This window comes from Macrobrachium nipponense, chromosome 41 (assembly GCF_015104395.2).
Source record: "Macrobrachium nipponense isolate FS-2020 chromosome 41, ASM1510439v2, whole genome shotgun sequence".
NCBI lineage: Eukaryota > Metazoa > Arthropoda > Malacostraca > Decapoda > Palaemonidae > Macrobrachium > Macrobrachium nipponense.
In genome coordinates this window covers 26,494,392-26,515,226 of record NC_061102.1, presented here as the reverse complement: position 1 = coordinate 26,515,226, position 20,835 = coordinate 26,494,392, and the positions used below count along the sequence as shown (strand labels likewise).

Below are 20,835 nucleotides of genomic sequence, written 5' to 3'. Positions count from 1 at the left end.
CTACCTTAACCACTCTTCTTTATTGCTCAAGAGTCAAGTTCTTGTTGACAACAGGTGAGTGAGGGATTCTTCCCTCACCCCCCAAAAAAATCAGTCCCAAATTATCAGTTAACAAGTTTAGCTACCATCCCCAGCTTTCAATGGAGGATACTCCTACCTAAATGACCATGTTCTAGTTTTTACTTTTAGAGCACCAGTTACTTTGCTTTGTGAATACTAGAAAATGCAGAAGGTTGTCCAGTTGAAAGCCCCATGCTAGTTTGCTTTAATTCTTGTCAACTATGCAGTCCCTTTAGCCCCTAGTTGTGGGGTTTCACCCAATTCCATCTTAAATTATTGTGACTCTTTCCTTTATTTCAAGTTCTTTATCTTGCTGTGCAACTAATCTTAACTCCCTGTTCAGTGTCTCAAGCGAATGGATGAAAGTGCCTCAGAGTTTGGCTCAACTTCCTAACTTTGCAAATCAAATCAAATTGTTAATATATGGTTATTTTCATTTTTATTTTCACTTCACTTAGCATTTTATGCCTTTAGGTTTGTTCTGTAATAACACTATTTTCATAAATGTATAACCTTGAATGTATAAAGCAACCATCCTGGACCTATCATGCTGATATGGATAAATAAACGTATATACTATCTGGACTTTATCAAAAGAATTTTAGGATAAAATGGGAAAGAATGATAAATTAAAATTTATTTATTATCACTATACAAATCCAAAGCATACACCACTATGGATGTATAGCCTTTTGTTGACATTAACTTAAGTTGTATAGGTATTCATAAGAACACCCGGAACCGACGTTAGCACACTATTGTATGTACAAGAAAATTAGGAATGAAATGACAGCAATTTCAACAACCCTTGACATTATCCATACAAAATGAAAAGAAATATATTAATCTATATTTCCAGTATTTCTTTTAGACCATGGGTTTTCCTTCAGTGAGCTGGAACCAGTAGCCACACTCGCATCGCTTTGTTTCTCCCTTTTCTAACCACATCCAGTTGATGCATGTAGCGTCTTCCTCACAGATGCACCCAACCAACCGGCGATCATAGAAGGAAGGGATGAGAGTTGGATTGCTTGCGCCACCACTCACTCGCTTGTATACTTTCATATCAAAAGGATTCTGTACAAGAAAGATGCTTCTGTAAGCACATGGTAACTTTGGATGACATTAAATACAATATTTTTAAACCTGAATTACAAAAGCCTACCACTTTTTTCACAACTAGAAAGGCTTAGTAACCCCCTTTTTTATTTTATTTAACATCCTCCCACTGTGATAAAACTCATGTAAAGCTTATAGATGTTCAGTTTTCTAAACTGACTGAAACATCTTTCCACTGCTTATATATTAGATCTGGCACAGCAAAACTATAAATTAAAAGTATTTTGAACCTAAATCTTGATAATTCTTGACAACAAAATTTAGACTGACTTCTATATGGGCCAAACATCAAAGTGATCATATCTTGTACCCTGTACAAAGAAAATAAAAAAAATTCAAATCTTCGCTCAGTACAGTCAATACTGCATAGAAATTATCACATTCAGAAATTCATACCAAGTCAGTACTGTACAAATGTGATCAAATCTTGAACTTTGTATAAAATATAAAAGTGATCAAATATTGGAAAGAACATTCAGTCCTTCCTGAGATAAACCTGACATGCAGAAGATATATGATTAAAACAGGACTGCTGAAACACCTTTCATCAGAAATGGCGTTGTATTTTAACTCAAAACTGATACACTTTCGAAAGAAATCAGTAATAGATTACTGTGTGCAGTTTCAAATCATACTGAGCCGAGTTGAACAAAACTACTAGGTATGAAAACAGAAAAGGTAGATACTGTATTGGGGTAAAAGTGCAAAACATTTAGTAGAGCCTTTGCACCATTTTTACTGTATGATACATACCTCATTACCCGCAGCTTTGGCCATGAGTTCCTCTTTTTCTAAACCGGTTGCATGTTCCAATGGGTCAGCCATCACTGTAAAAGATATCCATGTATAAAGCAACCTTTTAAAATTAATGGACCCCTCCCCCTTTGCATGCTAAGTGAAGGCCTTCATTTTATATATGCTTTTTTCTTTTCCCATTATATATATATATATGTTTCTTTAATGCCTTTATTAGGAAAAAAAGAATGCATAAGACACTCGGTATACCAAAAATATAGTACAGTATTTTCCTCCACTACAAATCTTTTATGTATAAATTTTCCAATTATTAACTTGATAGGGGCAGAACAATGAAACTATTTTTTAAAGTAATCTGTACTTTTCCTATGCATATAAACAGAGCCTTTTATAAGTAGGAGTATTCCTCAACATTAGCTGGAATTGGTTGCTGGAACTTTGTAATGAGAGTTAACTGGTGATGAAGGGGGTTAAAAAGCAGGTTAATGCCACTCTCCTCAATCATCATTACTAAGCACTCCTTCCTTTGGCATCAGAAATGAAATGAAGTGGAGTGGTTGAGGTAGGAAATAAGATAACAGGCTCTGGTTTATACACATCTAGGAAATATACAAACTTAAAAACTTATTTACTGCCTTCAATAATACAACCATCACCTTTTATGTAGATTTTATAAGGTGGGAGGTTGTCTGTGCCCACCTGTGTCATGACCCCAATCATCCAGTCACCAAGTAAGATCTTCACTTTTCACTGATCTCTGCTTAAAGGCATAAGCTGGGAAGAAAGATCATTTGGTGCAAACCTGGTTTGCTCCAGCCTGTGCACAAGCATTTCCAGAGACAATTGCATGCTGCTTGGGTCAGAGACCCAGCCTGTAACAGTTTATCACAATCCCAAGTTTGAGATAAAACTAGAGCAGGCATTTTCTTTTCCAGAGTAATTGCATCTATAAGAATGCCAATGTGTTTAACCATAGTACAAGCCACAGAGCAGCCTGGAAGGAAGTCATGATGACATACTCTATGGTTCTTGATTCCCCTATAGTGAACACAGTACGTACCTGAGTAACTGCATCTAAGAATTCCAATGTGTTTAATCTCAGGTCAAGCCAAAAGGCAGCCTGGAAAGATGACATGGCCACAACCAATAGAGGTGGGCAATGTGTTTTAACCAAAGTCAAGCCACAAAGCAGCCTAGGCTTTTGATTCCCCTGCAGAGAACACAGTACCTACCCAAGCCTTTAACCTGGGGGAAGTTGTTCATTAGTCTGCAGACTGACATTTCAACAACAGGGGAATGCACTTGCTCAATCTCTTACACATGTAGATTGGATAGTTCACTTGGCTACCAACACCACAGCAAGCTAACTGACAGTTTCTCTCCAGAGCACACCCAAAGAGTGCAATTTATGTCCCAAGCAGGCAATGGAGGCCTCCCCAATATTATCTTACTCTGTCAAAACCTTTAAAATAAACTTATAACCTGATATTGGAGAGAGAATACAAAATGAAATTTTTTTTATCAATTTGTATTTTTCATAGCTAACAAACCTGAGGTCTACAATAGGATTATCTTCTAGCGCCAGCTGGAAACCAGTTCTAACTCAGCATGCTGGGGACACAGAGGCCAGGTTATCTTCTAGTCGCATCAGATCCTCAGTAGCATGAGCTGGGTCCTCTACCAAGAGAGGAAATTGCACTGGTCTGCTCCAACATCTACCACTCATGTGACCATTGTGGACAATCAGTACCCGCAGTACTAACCAATGCATCTTGAGCTTTATTTGGCCTGTACCCAGAACAAAAGTTCTAAATTGTGGTCAATCGACCTTTGCAGCTTCTTACATTGGTAATGGCCAAATTAGTCATGAGAATACAACATTGAGGCTAGTGGCTTACAGCATGAATGCAAGGAAGCATATTATCCAATACAATAGAGAACTACTGCACATTAAACCAATCCAGGACTTGGAACACACCAAGCGGGGACAGCATTGGCTGCACCAGCCATCTCAGGCAAAACATGCAGAAGGGCTGGAAGCAGTCATCTTGTCCTACAGATAACAGGTAAGCATGGTGGAAAGCATGCTCAGCGAGACCTCTATCAGCCCTACCTACGTTCTACTAACTGTTTTCATATTAATTGGGGGAAGCCTTTAAATAGGTCAGGGCCCTTCATTCCTTCTGTATTTGAACTTCATGCCATCAAGGAAAAACCTAGGCCAGTCTACAAGTTCAAATACAAACTTCCACTCAGGTCAGTGCACAGTTTCCCAAGTTAAGGGAGTTTGGTAGGGTCAACTTAGTATTTCCACTCAAAAAGTCATTAAACCTGTTGAGGTGCAGTGTTGCTCACCACATACTAATAAAGCTTAATGATGCCAAACTATGCTGAAATTACAAGGGCCAATTTTTGTGTATTCATGAACTTTTTGTGTGTATTCATGAACAACTTGGAAGTAGACCAAAGACAAACAATAAAGATAAATCAAAACCTATTCTTGGCCTAACCTTGCCCAAGGACTTCCTAGAATGTAGATCAATAGGTCAGGCTATATTTTTCCTTCTCCAAACAAAATAACACTACTGAATAAAAGCTGTTCAACAAGGTCAAAACAACCCCAAAACTAAACACCTGCCATATAAATTTCTTAACAGCCAATTTTACTCTGAAAAGGCACACAGCACCTCTCTTCAGTAGTTCTTAAGAATGCTGTAATGTAGTGTCCTGATTGGCCAATGACCAAGTTGCAGAAAATTTAAACCCTAGAAATCATGTGCTCCGATCGACCTATCGTTTCCTAGGCCTAGTGGTTTTTTTTTTTCAAAACCCAACAATGAGAATATGATACATATACCTGCAGCTATTCTTTCCCACTTCCGCCTCCAGAGCAGAGCATGTCATTTTAATGTTTTTTTTTTTTTTTTTTTTTTTTTTTTTTTTATCATGTATCAATGTGATAAATTCAATGCCAAACTCTTAGGTACCACCAACTACTTACATGTAAAGTTGTAATTGTTCAGAAATGGTTTGCACGAGATGTTTTGTGTAAATTTTGGCGATTTCTAACATTTTTACTGGCTCAAGAACTACCTGAACCAGCTAATTTTAACATCGGTTCATTTGTAGTTTTATTTAACCCTACTGGCCTATACATGTAACAATAACTAAACTCATGACCAGGCTAACTTTAAAGTTTGCCAATTTAAAAAAAAAAGAACAGATTTTAAGAGGAGAGAAAGATTTGCATATGAACAGCATATGAAAGAATATTTCTAACCCTGTGCGTGGCTTTTTTCTAAGACTTAAAAGCGAGTTGAACAAGTTCTCTTTTATTTTTTCTGTAAAATTACAATTATAGCACACTGATATATAAGATCTAGAACAACAACAATCCCTACTTATATTTATATATACATAATCTAATATTTTGTTCCTTTATTTTGAAAAATTACTGTTATAAGTTGCAAAATATTTTAAAAGATAAGAACCAAATCCAGCAATAATCCTAATCTCTGGCATGTGCAATTTAGCAGTTCTCTGGTATTTTAGCAATATTTTACCTTAGAAATAGCGCTAAAGGAATGTATTTCACTGGGCGACATGGCTTCCTCGCCCAGAAATAGATTTTTCCTATGTCAAAATCCCTTTTATGGAAAAAGGTAATACTTCAGAAGCATTCCACACTGGATATTGAAAAAAATAATCACCTACATAGAAAGAGCATGTGAAAAGCAATATAAAAAGCATAGTCTTTATATGAGAGATTGAACGGGGTGGAATTTAATGAGCTTGATAAGTTTTTACCAAAAATTTTTCCTAAGTCGGGAGAGATGTTTCCTCTACAGTAATGTTTACCTTTAATGAGCCCTTCAACTCTCTTTCTTAGGCAAACAAAAGCAGTTCCAGTTATTCATTATTGGCTGAGAGGTGTGACATCTTATGTCGTCATGGGTTTCATAACCAATTACAAACGACTTCAGTCGAAAACTAAGCTTCACTAGGATTTCAGCAGAGTAATAAAGTTACCTGTCCAGTGTCCACTGGTATCCTTGTTTGACTGAATACTTCGAATCATGAGGGAAAAACCGGCATTTTGTCTTACTGTAGGTATGGCAGAGGCAGTGGTTGGCACTTCTGCCATTAATTTTGACAGAGACCATCGATTTCCATACCGATCGTTTGCAGTGCAATGTGGGTTATGATGAATTTTATCATTATTTGTCTAGTGGTGGTAAAGAAGTTGTGATTGAATATGCTCAAAGACATAACTTAATTTTAGAAAAACGCTGCGAATGTTGTGGAGCTATTTATCGGATCTACTACAAAAGGAACGCCTTTAGGTGTGATCGCTCTGTAGTGACAAAAGGACATCAGCGTAAGCGATGTTATTTAGTGTTTCCTTGTCTAAAGGAACGTGGTTTTAAAAATCCCATCTCTGTTTCGAAGTTTATTTGAAGTTTAAGTTATGGTGTAGTCCTAACTTTTCTTATAACTTGGCTGAAGGGGAATTGCAGCTTTCCCAAGCATTATCATATCCTCCAACTCCATAATATTCTGGTAAGTAGGCCTATACTTTTGTAAAATGACAATTTGTCGAAAATTGCATTTTTCCTAACTATACAAACCTGAGGTCCTTTAACAATAGGAAGTAGCTAGCGGCAGCTGGAACGGTCGTAAGCTTCGAACAAGGGGAGAACGGTAGTTAACTGCTTGTCCGATCGTCTGGGAGGTAAACAAATCACTTTTGCTTTTGGCCCATGCAAAATACGCAGAGTGAGGGGTGGCATGAGGAGGGACTTTATGTTAAAGGACCTCAGGTTTGTATAGTTAGGAAAAATGCAATTTTCGACAAATTGTCATTTGTTCCGATACGTAATACAAACCCTCGGTCCTTTAACAATAGGAAGACTCACTTCTTGGTGGGAGGAATCTGAGTCTTTTTGATGAACAGACTGGTGTTCGTCCATCCCTGGAATGCCTCCCTGGTCGTAAGAGCGAGGGAGGGATCCAAGCCTCTGTCCGATTGATCGGGGTGTGCACCGCAGGATCAATGGTCAGACCTCTGGGCCGAGTACTAAGAGAGAGGCAAGCGTATCTCTTCGTACCAGCATTGTAAGAACTTTTTCCTTTACATGAGCAAATGTAAAGTAATGGGTTTGTCTCATGTTGGCATCCACTTCTCCCCCTTGTTGGAGAAAGTGGTGGATATTTACTCCTATCTCTAGTTAAAGAGATAGGATGGAGCTCTGTTGAATAGCTTACCTGCATCTGACTCCTTTCCAGCAAGGTAACGACCGTATCCCTCTGCCCACAGGTAGAGGTAGAAAAAAGATGGTGAAGAGAAGCCAGTCACTCTCTCATTCACGCATTCATTCTCCCAGTCATACAGGAATCGATGCTGTTCTTGCCTGCTCGGGTGCTGGGTAAGCTTACACAACGTGTTGAGCAGCCACCACAGGTCCCAAGGAAAAAGTATCCAAGGACTTGTGGGCAATATCCGAAGGTAAAGAAGGACGTGAAGGTGGTCTGGTTGGCCCAGACACCTGCCTTCAGGACCTGCGCCACGGAGAAGTTCTTACGGAACGCTAAGGAGGGTCCGATACCTCTGACTTCGTGGGCTCTCGGACGGAGCGTACGGATGTGTCGTCGCTACCATCAGCTTCGTACGCTCTCCTGATCACCTCACGCAGCCAGAAAGAAAGCGTGTTCTTGGAGACTTCTTTCTTGGTGACCCCAGAGCTAACGAAGAGGCGTCGACACTCAGGCCTGAGATGTCGAGTTCTCTTCAGATAGCGCCGTAGCGCCCTCACAGGACAAAGCAGCATCTCATCCGCATCGTTATCGGTGAAGTCCAGGAGGGAGGGGATCGTGAAAGACTCGAACCTGTCGTCAGGGATCGACGGATTCTGAGTCTTAGCTACGAAGTTCGGGACGAAATCGAGCGTCACAGATCCCCAGCCTCTGGTATGTTTAACATCATAAGAAAGGCCATGTAGTTCCCCTACTCTCTTCGCCGATGCCAGGGCCAGCAAGAAGAGGGTCTTGAGGGTCAGATCCCTGTCTGACGACTCTCGGAGTGGCTCGAAGGGTCTTCGAGTCAAACTCCTAAGTACGAGAGTCACATCCCATCGCGGGGCCTGAGTTCCCTGGGTGGGCAAGACCTTTCGAAGCTCCTCATTAGCAAGGATATCTCGAACGAATTCGAGATGTCCAGTCCCCTCAGTTTTAGGACGAGAGCCAGGGCGGCTCTATATGCCCTTAACTGTGGGTACTGAGAGGAGCTTCTCTCGGCGAAGAAACACGAGGAAATCCGCTACCTGCTGAAGAGTGGCTCTGAGAGGAGACAGACCCTGTCTACGACACCAACCACACGAAGACGGCCCACTTCCCCTGGTACACAGCTGCAGAGGACTGTCTGACGTGTCCAGCCATCTCTGTTGCTGCGCTACGAGAAAAGCCTCTCGTTCGCAAGAGATGGTGGATAACAGCCAGCCGTGAAGTTGAAGGGACTGGACTGCGTGGTGGTACCGTTCTACGTGTGGCTGGGCTAGGAGGTTGTGCCAGGTGGGTAGTTCTCTCGGTGCGTCTGCAAGAAGAGCCAGCAGGTCCGGATACCAAACGGCTTGAGGTCGTTTGGGAGCCACCAGGATCATTCTGAGATTGGGAGTGACCAGCGCTCGACTGATCACTTTCCGAATCAGACAGAAGGGAGGAAAGGCGTAAGCGAAGAGGTTGTCCCAGGGGTGTTGGAGAGCGTCCTCTGCAGCTGCCCATGGGTCCGGCACAGCTGAAAAGAAAACCTGAAGTTTTCTGTTGTGCCGGGTGGCGAACAGGTCTACGACCGGTCGCCCCCACAGGTTGAAGAGCCTTTCCGCCACATCTTGGTGTAGAGACCATTCGGTCCTTATCACCTGATCCCGACGGCTGAGCTTGTCTGCTACTACATTCCTCTTGCCTGGAATGTAGCGTGCTGACAGCTCTATCGAGTGAGCCGTGGCCCACTCGTGCACCTGCACTGTCAACTGATGGAGCGGAAGAGACACTAGCCCCCCCTGCTTGTTGACATATGCCACTACTGTGGTGTTGTCGCACATCAACACCACTGAGTGTCCCCACCAAGCGTCCGAAACTCTTGGAGAGCTGTTGAACGCCGCCTTGAGTTCCAGGACATTGATGTGAAGGTGCTTTTCGTGATGGTCCCACACACCTGCAGTCAGCAACTCCTCCAGGTGTGCGCCCCATCCCTCGGTTGATGCGTCTGAGAACAGAAGCATCTCCGGGGGGGGAGTGCGTATAGGCACTCCTCTTAAGAGGTTCTTGTCGTCGAGCCACCAGGCTAGGTCCTGCCTCACCTTGTCCGTGATAGCCACGGGAAAGTAAGGAGGATCCCTGGCCTGGGACCAACTCTCCCTTAGCCTCCACTGGAGAGACCGTAGGTGAAGACGCCCGTGAGGGACTAACTTCTCGAGTGACGACAGATGGCCGATCACGACTTGCCATTGCTGTGGCTGCCTTTCCTGCCGCGACAGGAACCGGCCGGCTGCCTCCCTGAATTTGCTGATACGCAAGTCTGCGGGAAAGACTTGCCCTGCTACCGTATCTATCAGCATACCCAGGTACTTCATCTTCTGCTTGGGTTCGAGATCGGACTTCTCGTAGTTTTATCACGATCCCCAGATCGCGACAAAACTTGAGGAGTCGATCTCTGTCCTGTAGCAACTGCGAGCGGGAGCTCGCCAGGACCAGCCAATCGTCGAGATACCTCAGAAGACGTATCCCGTTCGAATGGGCCCAAGCCGACACCAGAGTGAACACTCGCGTGAACACCTGTGGGGCGGTTGAGAGACCGAAACAAAGTGCCCTGAATTGGTACACCGTCCCGTCGAAGATGAAGCGGAGGTACTTTCTGGAGGACTGATGGATGGGTATTTGAAAATACGCGTCCTTCAGGTCCACTGAAAGCATGAAATCGTTTCCCCTGATCGAGTCGAGCACTGAGCGTGCCGACTCCATCGTGAACCGCGTCGTGCGAACGAACGCGTTCAGGGGAGAGAGGTCTATCACCGGGCGCCAGCCCCCCGATGCCTTCTCCACTAGGAAGAGGCGGCTGTAAAAGCCCGGTGACTGGTCCTCCACGATTTCTACAGTCGTTTCGCCAGCATGGTCTGATCTCCTGTCGCAAAGAGCGTTGTCCTTTGCTGATCCCCGGACATAGGTCTGTAGATGGACCGGTTTGGAGATGAGGGGGGGCCGAGACTCGAAGGGTAGTAGATATCCCTCCCGAAGGACGTCTACTATCCGTTCTCGGCGCCGTAGCGCTGCCAAGTCGCCCAATGGCTCGCCAGGCACCCCCCCACTTCCGGCAGCAGGTGAGGGGGAACGCCGTCCCTAGCGTTTCCCTCCTCGTTTCGACTTCTTTTCCAGCACCTCCTCGGGGAAAGGAGGGCTGGGAGGAGGGCTGGTTGCGGCCTCCTCTCGCAGAAGTCGAAACAACTGGAGTCTTCACACGGGGTTTGGACGGTGCAAGCCGTCTTCGCCGCCGTGGAAGCGCTAGCCAAGCTCTTTGGTTTGGCCGCAGTTACTCGAGATTGCCCAGAAACCTTCGAGACTGCCTGGTGGACTAAGCGGTCACTCTCGTCAGTGCGCCGCCGTTCCACCGCAGCGTCCACCATCTCTCCAGGAAAGAGAGCTGGGGAACTCCTAAGAGGTCCATTTCGTAGCCCGAGTGCCGCCTCACGCCCAGCCCCCTTGGTCACTCGGGTAGGACTGCGTCCCTACGTCGAAGAACCAAGTTGGCCCACAGGTTAGCAGTCTGATGGGCGAGGTAAGAGATTGCTCTTCCTCCAGACTGGCACAGTCTCCTAAAAGAAGCGTCGTCTTCGAGAGCAGAACTCCCGGAGCCGGCCGCTACTTTGGATATTGTGAGGGACCACAAATCCAACCAGGAAACTGCCTGGAATGCTGCCATAGCGGTAGATTCCAGGGCAAGTGCCTCCTGCTGCGAGAACCATAGGTTCTCCGACAGGAGCTGCTGCAGGGACACACCTGGAGTCAGCCTCGCTAACTCCGGGTTAACCTGTTTCGGCAGTATCGGGTCTTCCGATGGCACGTAGAATCGCCTCTGCCGCTGTAGAGGAGGAGGAAGCAGCTTAGAGGACCGTCCGGATTTTAGCGAGTCCTCCCGTCCTGAGACGAGATTCTCCACCTGATCCAGGACTGAGTCCGCAAGCTCTGATCGTGGCAACCCCATCGTCATTTTGGGCTCCCTCTTGGGACCCCAAAATGACTCGAGCCACGGTGGGCTCTGCTGGTGGTAGCGGCGATCCTTCCGCGAGGGTCATTATGTGCAGACGCATCAGCTTAATGACCTCTGCGAAGTTCCTCTGTATCTCGGCGTCACAGGCGTCTTGTGGAGTAGGACCGTCCAGTCCCTCCAGCAAGAGCATATCCCTCGATACTCCTCCTTCAGAAGGAGGAACAGCGACAGACCCCTGACGGTCAGCCTCCAACTACTTGCGCGTACGTCCTGGTCGGTCCTAAGACCGTGCCTGAGCCGGACGGCGTCATAGCCGGGTCACGAGCGGCGCACCTCTCGTGATCGCTCCTTGGTACCTCGCTCCTCCGGTTATAGCCCGAGGAGGTTGAAGGTACGGGAAGATAGGCCAGACCTGACGCATACCCCCCCTCGCTCGCTGGCAGGACCAGCGTGCGTGGAGGGCTGCTGCTGATCGTCAACCCGCGGTGACGGTCGAGCAGTAGGCCTAGCGTCGCCGCTCGCCTGGGGCGATTGGCTCGGCTGAGAACGTCGAGACCGATCTCTAGCGTCAGGCGAGCTGCCGCTGGTCACCGTCTCCGCCCGGTCCCATCGGGAGCGGCGGACGGGTGACCTGCTAGGCTCCCTTTCGCGTCGAGACCCGGCCAGCGTCCCTCTCGGCGCGTCAAACCGCTGGTACCAGCCGTGGCTGGTACCGGCGGCCGTGGGGGACTCCTTCCTCGCCTCAACCCGTGGCCGGTCAGCGACCGTCACGTCAGCCCGAGCAGCCAGTTGGTCGCTGCGAGAGCGTCCACTGGCCTGGCGAGAGTCGTGTGCACGACTCTCGCCAGTCTTCTGCTCCGCGCCGCTGTCTTGACGGCGAGCGAGCTCGGACGTCAAAACTTTGGCTGGACGGTCCTCTTTGGGAAGAGCGTCCACTCGGTGCTCTCGCGAACGAGAAGCGGCCGAGACGGAACCTGGTTTAGCGGCAGAACCGCTAGCACCAGGTGAGGACGCACCAGCCCCGAGGGGGCCCCTGATGCACCTCTGGTCCCCGTCGACTTCTTCTTTGCAGAAGAAGCGACGGGCGGGCCCTGTACCCGAAGGAACAGGAGGACCAGCAGAAGAGCTCCCCAACTCGCCTGAGCGAGCCGGGCCCTTAGAAGATCCCGAAGGAGTCTTCTTAGGGGGGAGGAGGCAGCCTTCTCTTCTTCGGCTGTTTAGCCTTAGAAGTCGAAGGGGAAGGAGAGGCAGCAGACGACGAAGAAGACGATGAAGACGACGACGACACCTTCTTCCTCTTCCTCTTCTTCTTCGCCAGGCTCCGCAGGACAGACGTCAGGTCTTCCATCCAGGAGGGAGCCGGGGCAGTTGCCGAAGCAACAGGGCCCGACTGCACCTGTCCGGAAAGACCTGAGACTGTTACAGCAACACCAGCAGCAGGACAACAGGAACAGGTCCTGGAACAGCAGGAACGGCAGGAACATCTGAAATGGAATGTGCAGGCCTATCTGAAAAGGAAAGAGTAGCTGGAACGGCAACAGGTACGGCAGGCACGGCAGGTACCACGGGAGAGCCAGGCGTCCTGTCGACAGTCACCGTCATCCGTGGCACTGGCGGCAGGTCCAGTGGGGTACTCTTAGGGCAGCGGAAGTCCGGGGTCGGCAAAGGAAAAAATCCAGGTGGTGGTGGCATCGTCCTCTTTGGAACGGCGGCAATGGGTTTTTGTACTGCCACCTGTGGGTGTCACCGACATTATATGGGGCGTATATACCAGATGTGGTGGCATCTCATACGCTGGTGTCGTTAATGTGGTAGTAGTGGTGGTCACCGCACCATGAGTGACCACCGCCGACCCCGCCAACCGCTGAAGCAACCCCTGGATGCTGGGCACTCCCTGCAGTCCCAGCGACTCCCACACCTGTCCCAAGTCGTCCTTCGCTGATGGCACACCTGCGGAAGCAACAGTCGGGTTAATTGGAGGGGCTTCCCCGCGCCTGGGGGGCGAAACACCCCCCCCCAGCGAGCGGAGGAAGATCCCGAGTACAGCTGTACGTCCGGGTAGCGGGCGCCCTCCTCCACACTCGACGGATCGAGAGAGGAAAAGGACTCCGCTACCCCCCCCGCAGGGGAAGGCGCGAAACGTGGGGGCTGGCCGGGAGGCAGGAAAGAGGACGAAGTGTCCGTCACCAAAGGAGTCACTTGGACTTTCGATAACTTCTTGGCCGGCCTAATAGTCTCTTCCTGCCCTCGTACAGCACCCACTGCGCCTCGGACCAATTCATACAACCACACATGGTTCGTTGCGGGAGCACTCTCGCCCCCGACAACGAGTACAAACAAACTCGTGGGGGTCCACCTCAACGAATGACCTGAACCCTCCACATTTACGCCCCTCCAGCCCGGACACACTCTACGGGTGCGACTGAGGGCGCGGTGATATTTCCATTTCTTCCAATTCACTCATTGCAAGAATAATAGAATTGAGAAAAGTACTTACAATCACTCCTGATATACAGAAAGAGAAACAAATACTCAAAGTTGAAGCAAACGACAAAGCGGGCAGAGCGATGGCGAACACGTCCTTTTCCCACACCACGGCCGAAAGCAAAAGTGGTTTGTTTACCTCCCAGTCGCGCGGCGCGCGACGATCGGACAAGCAGTTAACTACCGTTCTCCCCTTGTTCGAAGCTTACGACCGTTCCAGCTGCCGCTAGCTACTTCCTATTGTTAAAGGACCGAGGGTTTGTATTACGTATCGGAACAAATTTTTTGTTCACCATGCATCCTAACTTAATATATTGGCAAAGTGGGGGGGGGGGGGGGAGGGGGGGGGGGGGGCAGCCCCTCTCTAGGTGAGGGTACGGCTTCTAAGTTGGGTTAGGTGGGGAATGTTAGGTTAGCTGGTGATCTTGTCTTAATTATGCACTTGTTACGATTATTATTGCTGCAAAGGACTCCTTTCTGGTATTTCCCCACCCAAAACTCCCAATTCCCAACTGGGGGGCCCACAAGCTTGTTGGGTGGAAAAGGGGGTTAAGATAACATTTCTTCAAGAAAATAAGATCAGACTAATTGAAAATACACCATAAAATGAAGGATTATTAATTGTTTTTTTGAAAATGGTGATGTGGCTTGCTTCTGAAGAATTACCCTACTCTCTCGTATCACTGCGCTTGAGTGAGTGTTGCCATAGTCACTTATGGCCCCATGCAAGCGATCTGAATGTTTTCTAGCCAAATCTGTTCCAATATCATGGTGTAAATAGAGAATTATCATATATATGCTAGAAGTTTTATAGAATGTAAGAAACCCTGTCCTTGTGGGGGGGGTGGGGGGATGTAACGGGTGTTAAGTATAATATAAAGTGAGAATTTGGGCCTTCTTCTATTAAGGGGTAGCTAAATACAATCCGCAATTGAACGAAAATTTCCTAACCAATGTTCTACTTTGCACTAATGATCGCTGGTTTGGGGAGAGGGAGGAGCTCCTTTGTAACCAGACCCCCACTTCCTTTGGTTAGGTCGTATTTCTGTAAATTTACCAAGAATGAAGATGCAGCTACAATTTGAGATTTTTATGTATTTTTTCTATTTCTGTGCATTCTTCCTTGCAAAATTACAGTAGATCTATATTACTTTACCGCAGCAGCCTAGACTATAGCAGTTGCAGTTTTTCTATGCAGTTTTACCTCCTGAACTAGAATTTTAAGTAATATTTATTCGGACAGCTGTATTATATAACCACCAGGGGCTCTTACTAAACATGCCAAAATACATTTGACACTATAATTCCTGGTGGCTTTTGTATTCGCGGGGACGAACGATGCGGAATGCTTGTATAGAAATACCAAAATTATATCTAAACTAACATACTATCATAAAAGATAAGAATTAAAACATTGTTGTATTATGAGCACATTTATAAAAAGTATCACATGAGAGGGGAAATACATGCTCCCCCTCCTTTGTGAGCATGTCCAGCCACTATGGGTTAAATAATGCAATAAATTCCTACAATAGGATCTACTACCTAAGTTGGCGATATTATCATTTACTGGACTTCGACCTGAACATTCTTTCCCGTGGTTAACAATGTAGAATGATGGGTCAGGGCAAATACTCGATGATACAATTCTAAATGGCTATGTATAATTTCAACTGCATGATGCTAACCCGTCGTTCATCTTAGAAAACCGGGAGAAAAGCAGTGCTTTCAACGTAGTATGGACGTTGGCTGTTTAAGGAAAAGAAAAATTGCTGGGTTTTAGATGCCTGACCCATCATTCTGCAATTGCTTCTGCAACTGCTCAAGAAGGTACATAGGGTAGAACATCACAGCAGGCCAAGCAGGCCACCTACCATCAATGCAAGCCACCCTCCGAAAAAGTACATTATAACGCGTCCTGACACCCGAGATGGGCATCAGTCGCGACTTGTTGTTGGTGAGAAACGGAGCTAAAGACCTCTACTCTCCTTTCGAAGTAAGTATTTTCTCCAAAGTTAGAAATTAAGGCCAAATTTTAAGATTTAAACAGAGGGTACTGAAAACGGTCTCAAACGTAGTGCAAATCTCACCAAAACGCGTTCAACATTTTTACTTACAACTCGAGGTATTTAGAAGATTGACGCCATCTCGATGTTTACGGAGTAGCTTGTGTCAATAAACTAACCATTTCCTGTGATAAATCCGCACACCACTTGTACCCACAGACGCTGGAGCACTTTTATCACAACAATCGAAACACAATTTCTCATCAACAACAAGCCAGGCGTAAACAGCTGTTTGGGTAGAAGATGACGAGAAGCGTGCTCTTGGCTAATTTTTAAATAAGTAGTAAAACATCAATATTTTACATATTTATGATGATTAATTTGAAAATATTCGTTATTGAAAAAGTAACTCGACTCTGACTCAAATTTAAGTAATTATTTTTCTGAATTAGAATGTTCTTTCAAGTTCTGTATTATGACGTCACGACATCTTGACTTTCGTACCTATTGTAAATAATTGCTATACTCAACTGTCATTGCAGAACAGTTTACCAGTTATTCATGCAGATTGTTATCAGCTATACATGTAATTGTTATAATCGTAATGCGCTTATATATCTTTATTATTTACTTTTTGGATATATGAAGATGTTTTACTGCTGGATTATCGCCGTAGTGTGACGCAATCGTTTTCGGTCCATGGGCCTCTGTCTGTTTTCGCACCATAAGAAATTATGGGGCCGAATTTGCAATGACCAGAAAGTCGTTAAAAGAGGAAAGTTAGCATTGAGGGGCATATGTTTTGACTGAGAAAAAATTATTCAATAGCTAGCTTGTAAAAAATACTTGGTTATAAAAACTTGATTGACAACTAAGCAGATGTCTACTATGGGTTTCAGAGACAGTGCAAGCACGTTTTTGGGCAATACCTATTTCTGTAACGAACACTCGTAACAGAACGAGATTTTTCTTTAGTGCATTACCCCCAGTGCCGTAATTTTATGAGGGTATCGTGAATCACTAATCGTAAAGAATAACTACACTTGTCCTTGTACTAATAGACCAAAACTCCATTATCCAGATGGATAGGAAACACACCAGTAAACAGCTCCACCTACCCTCTCCCCCCACCTCCACCGCCACCCCTGTCCTTCTTCCTTCCTTCACCTTCCCTTCTCTCTCTCTGAAAGTGTTGCAGTTTAAACTTATTTTCTTATGTTTTTCCATCTATTCTATTCTAATAATAGTAGTTTACATTGGTGGATATATCTAACGATTCACTCGGTTGTTACCTGCCCATTGACCGATATATTTATACACTGTCTCTCTCTTCTCTCTCTCTCTCTCTCTCTCTCTCTCTCTCTCTCTCTCGCTCTCTCTCTCTGTTTCTTTTATCGTAATTCGATGAACAAGAAAATATATTTCATACTTGTATAGCATTAATTAAATACTTTCAAGTTTTAATTCAGTCGTAATGATGAATGTAGGTGCACTACTAGTGCTCGCAAAAATAGTTAAGCAGGACATAGGTATGTAAAATGTAAAAAATGAGAGAGAGAGAGAGAGAGAGAGAGAGACGAGAGAGAGAGAGAGAAGGAGAGAGCGAGAGAGAGAGAGAGAGGACTGAGAGAGAGAAGGAGGGAGAAGGAGAGAAGAGAGGAAGAGAGGAGATAGAGAGAGGAGAGAGAGAGAGAGAGAGAGAAGGGACATTAAAATACCTGGAAATGAAAATCCCTATAATCCAATAATTATAGCCTCAGGGTTTGTCTCGAAAACCATTCAAAGGTCTGTCACACAAGTGTAAAGTTGTTTTGAAAATTTGGCAGACATGTCTCCTCATAGCGTTTTATAGTGTTGCTGATGAATGAGGTTGTGTTGTTTATTGTTAATTATTAACCTCCTATATACCCTACATGGTTGGGGGACCCCTTTGTGAATGCTGGTTTTCGTGTTGGGTAAATATTTTGGAGAGAGGTTGGGAAGGAATCCGTGCGTGCGCTAATTTTCATCACGAAGACATGTTTAAACAATAATAGCCACTTGATTTATGTTTCTTTTTATTATGACAATTTGTGTGGTTTATGTATGCTCTAATTTTAGTTTAAAAATATTAAAAAAATTTTCATGCACAACAGTTTATATTGCAGGTAATAAATATTATATTAGTTAGTAATAACGAACATGGGTACATCACGTAGGGCAAAGGGATGGGACCCACTTGCCCCTCACCCGGATATGGTCATTTCAGCGAGTGAAAATATGGCTCAGGTTTACTATGTCAACTGAACGACTTAAGGAGGTTACAGATTCTTTAGTAACGAACACTGACCCTCCAAACTGGGTATAAGACTATAACAAAACGTTGAAATTGGTGAAATTAGGCTATGTATTGGAAGTATATATACATAAATATTAAAGCAATTTTATCATTATTGCATTACTATGACAACTAGAATTCATGGAAACAGTTTATAATAATGGAACGGCGTATGTGTGAAGCCTCCACTAATGTGGCAACGATGATTTTGCCATTCTTAGCATGCAAACATTAAAGCATGCAAACATTAAAGGTTACATTTATTTCTGGCATACGATTATTTAAGAAATTCAATATACTAATAAAGACTGAAATCAATGAAAAGTGCTAGCAAAAACAAAAAAGCAAAAAAAAAAAAAAAAACGTAGTCGTTCCTCTATGCACTTTTCCGTATTCGTTCCTCTATGGTTTTCGGCAGCCAGATGTACGAAAACGTTAGAAACATTTGATTTTATCTACTTTAGAAATATCTGTAATTTTTCGGGGTAATTTGGTTGCAAAAAAGGGATAATATACATGAATTAAATCAAAATTTTTAAATAACAATGTAAATTTAAACTAAATAACGAGTAAAGTAAACAGTTTAGGGAATAAAACTTTGCAGTTTCGTCGTCTGTCGTCGTCTGCTGTTTGTAACTGTGTTTGTGGCGCGCGCGCTTAGAAACCAGGAACAGCAACGGGTTTAAAGTGCAATGTGGAGTGAACTGAGACCAAAATGTGTATAATAACAATCAAATAAGCACTGTGGAGTTTCAGTTGTGATGGCAGTAAGGATAAAAACCGCCGATTACAAGGTAAGAATGAATTCAGTTCCAACCATAACCCCGGGAATAACAAGTTTCATACTTTCACTAATATAGGCAACAAAATGTTGTTTTATTGTGCTGATTACAACTGCAATCTTGAGTAAGATCAATAAACGTTACATACATACGCTAACATTGTTCAAATGAGTGCTGGGAAGGCTGGGGAAAGATGGTGGCCGTCACTGATGAGAACCGTCCATGAAAAACGTAGCCGCCATATTGGATTTCAAAACTGCCTTGAAAACATATTTTACGAAGAGCTCACATGCTTATTTTAGTTCGTATGGGGCTTTCATATATCACAATATGTTGACGAAACTTCAGTCTTTTAAATGGTATGCTTAGAGTTGCAATTGTATTCATGTTTCACCAATTAAATATCGAGTGAATAAGACCCGTCTACCGTGATGAGGGTTGGCCTGTTGTGATGTTTCCCCCTAGGTACTTACTTTATTTAGCTAACGAGAATAATGAAAATATGAGAAAAAATTACCCAGTATCGTGAATTGGTATTAAAAGTTAACAAACGAATTCCCTTGCCCAATAATACCTTAGTAGTTTATTCACCGAAAGCCTAACCAGCCTATAGGTAGCTAGGTAGGCCCAAGCAAATAGCCTAAAGATTAGGCCGTGTTACTGAGGCTACTGACTAATTATTCAAACAAATGGAAATCCTTACAGAAATTTTAGTTTACACATATTTCAATAAGCACATATACAAGTCTTACGCGAAATAATAATAAAAATGAGTCATGTAAGTAGTAGTTTACCGTCGTCACGTAGGCTACTCTAGACATGTAGTACTCAAGCAATGACCCGGTTACACATTTAAAAGAATTGCCTGGGCTTTCCCTGCACCGAAATCACTTACTTTTATTGGCATGTCTGACTGAAGTGACCTGAACACCCCGGCGAGCGGTTGCAACCACAGTGCGAGCAATAATCCCAGCCATTTTCGCAAAATGCAGAGTTCGGAGTGTCTCAGCTGATACCTTCTCCGGGATTGCGTAAAGGATGGTCCCTTGGTTCTCATCTCTTGAAGAACTCTTAAGAAAAATTATTTAATTTTATAATGTCAAAATTATATGCTTAACATAGAGATTATAATATTTTACTTCTTATTTTATTGTATATTGAAAGAATACATGATATATAACAAAATGCATCCTATAAAAATAAGCTGTTTTTTCGTACCCATGGCTCAGGCACGATTCCAAATTTTGAGTTGGGCACGAAAATTGAATTCTTAGGAAATTTTCAAAAGCCATAGATTTCTTCATATATTTCTATGTGTTTAACGAATAACTGCGACAAACAAGTTCATTTTCTTCTTCAAACCACACCAAAACTTTCATATCCGCTTGCTAAGAAACTTTGTGCATGTACGAAATTAATTACTATATTGGCATTAATTCTTTTATCATCCAATCATTTCATTGAATATCTCGTCATAAAGCCTTTAATGCTGTCTGTCTTCTGCATGTATAATATGGATAATTTCGTAAAATGTTAGATTACAAAACTGAGAATCTTACAACATATTGAAGGGTATACAATACTAATTTTAATACTGACAATCTAATTAATAATGAATCCTAGAATAAATAAATAAATCAAGGTTGTCCTTATAAAACTATTCGTCCCAATTTCTAGCAGCTTTGATTAAAATAAAACCTGGCAAACATGTCCAGCAATGTCTTTAGTTATTCATTTCTTTTACTACTCCCTTTAAAGACGACAGTTTAATGACAATAGCTCTTTATTTAATAATTAAATTTGACGAGGAACCATTGAAATATATGGTATTTTGGCTATAATTTAATCTTGCACACACAAAAATTCAACACATGTGGTGAAATGTAATAAATGGATATACTAACTATACCCAACAAGAAAATTGTGAAAGTGCCTTCGAATATTATTGAAAATAAAAATATTTTGAATTATTTACTTTTTGTTGTTATCTTAAGCAAAAACATAATATTCGTTGTTAATTCCTAGTCATGCTAAATAGTTTAAGCAATGGGG

The 20,835-nt window shown here is 43.9% G+C and overlaps 1 protein-coding gene across 1 annotated transcript; it reads right to left on the bottom strand.

The window, feature by feature from the left end:
* Positions 1-685: 685 nt before the first annotated feature.
* On the bottom strand, positions 686-19,839 carry LOC135212627 (cytochrome c oxidase subunit 5B, mitochondrial-like). Its single transcript, XM_064246218.1, has 3 exons — positions 19,679-19,839; positions 1,933-2,006; positions 686-1,137 (listed from the first exon to the last, which is right to left on the bottom strand). The coding sequence occupies exons 1-3, from the start codon at positions 19,758-19,760 to the stop codon at positions 928-930; spliced, it is 366 nt and encodes a 121-aa protein (XP_064102288.1). The 5' UTR covers positions 19,761-19,839; the 3' UTR covers positions 686-927.
* Between the last annotated feature and the right edge of the window lie 996 nt (positions 19,840-20,835).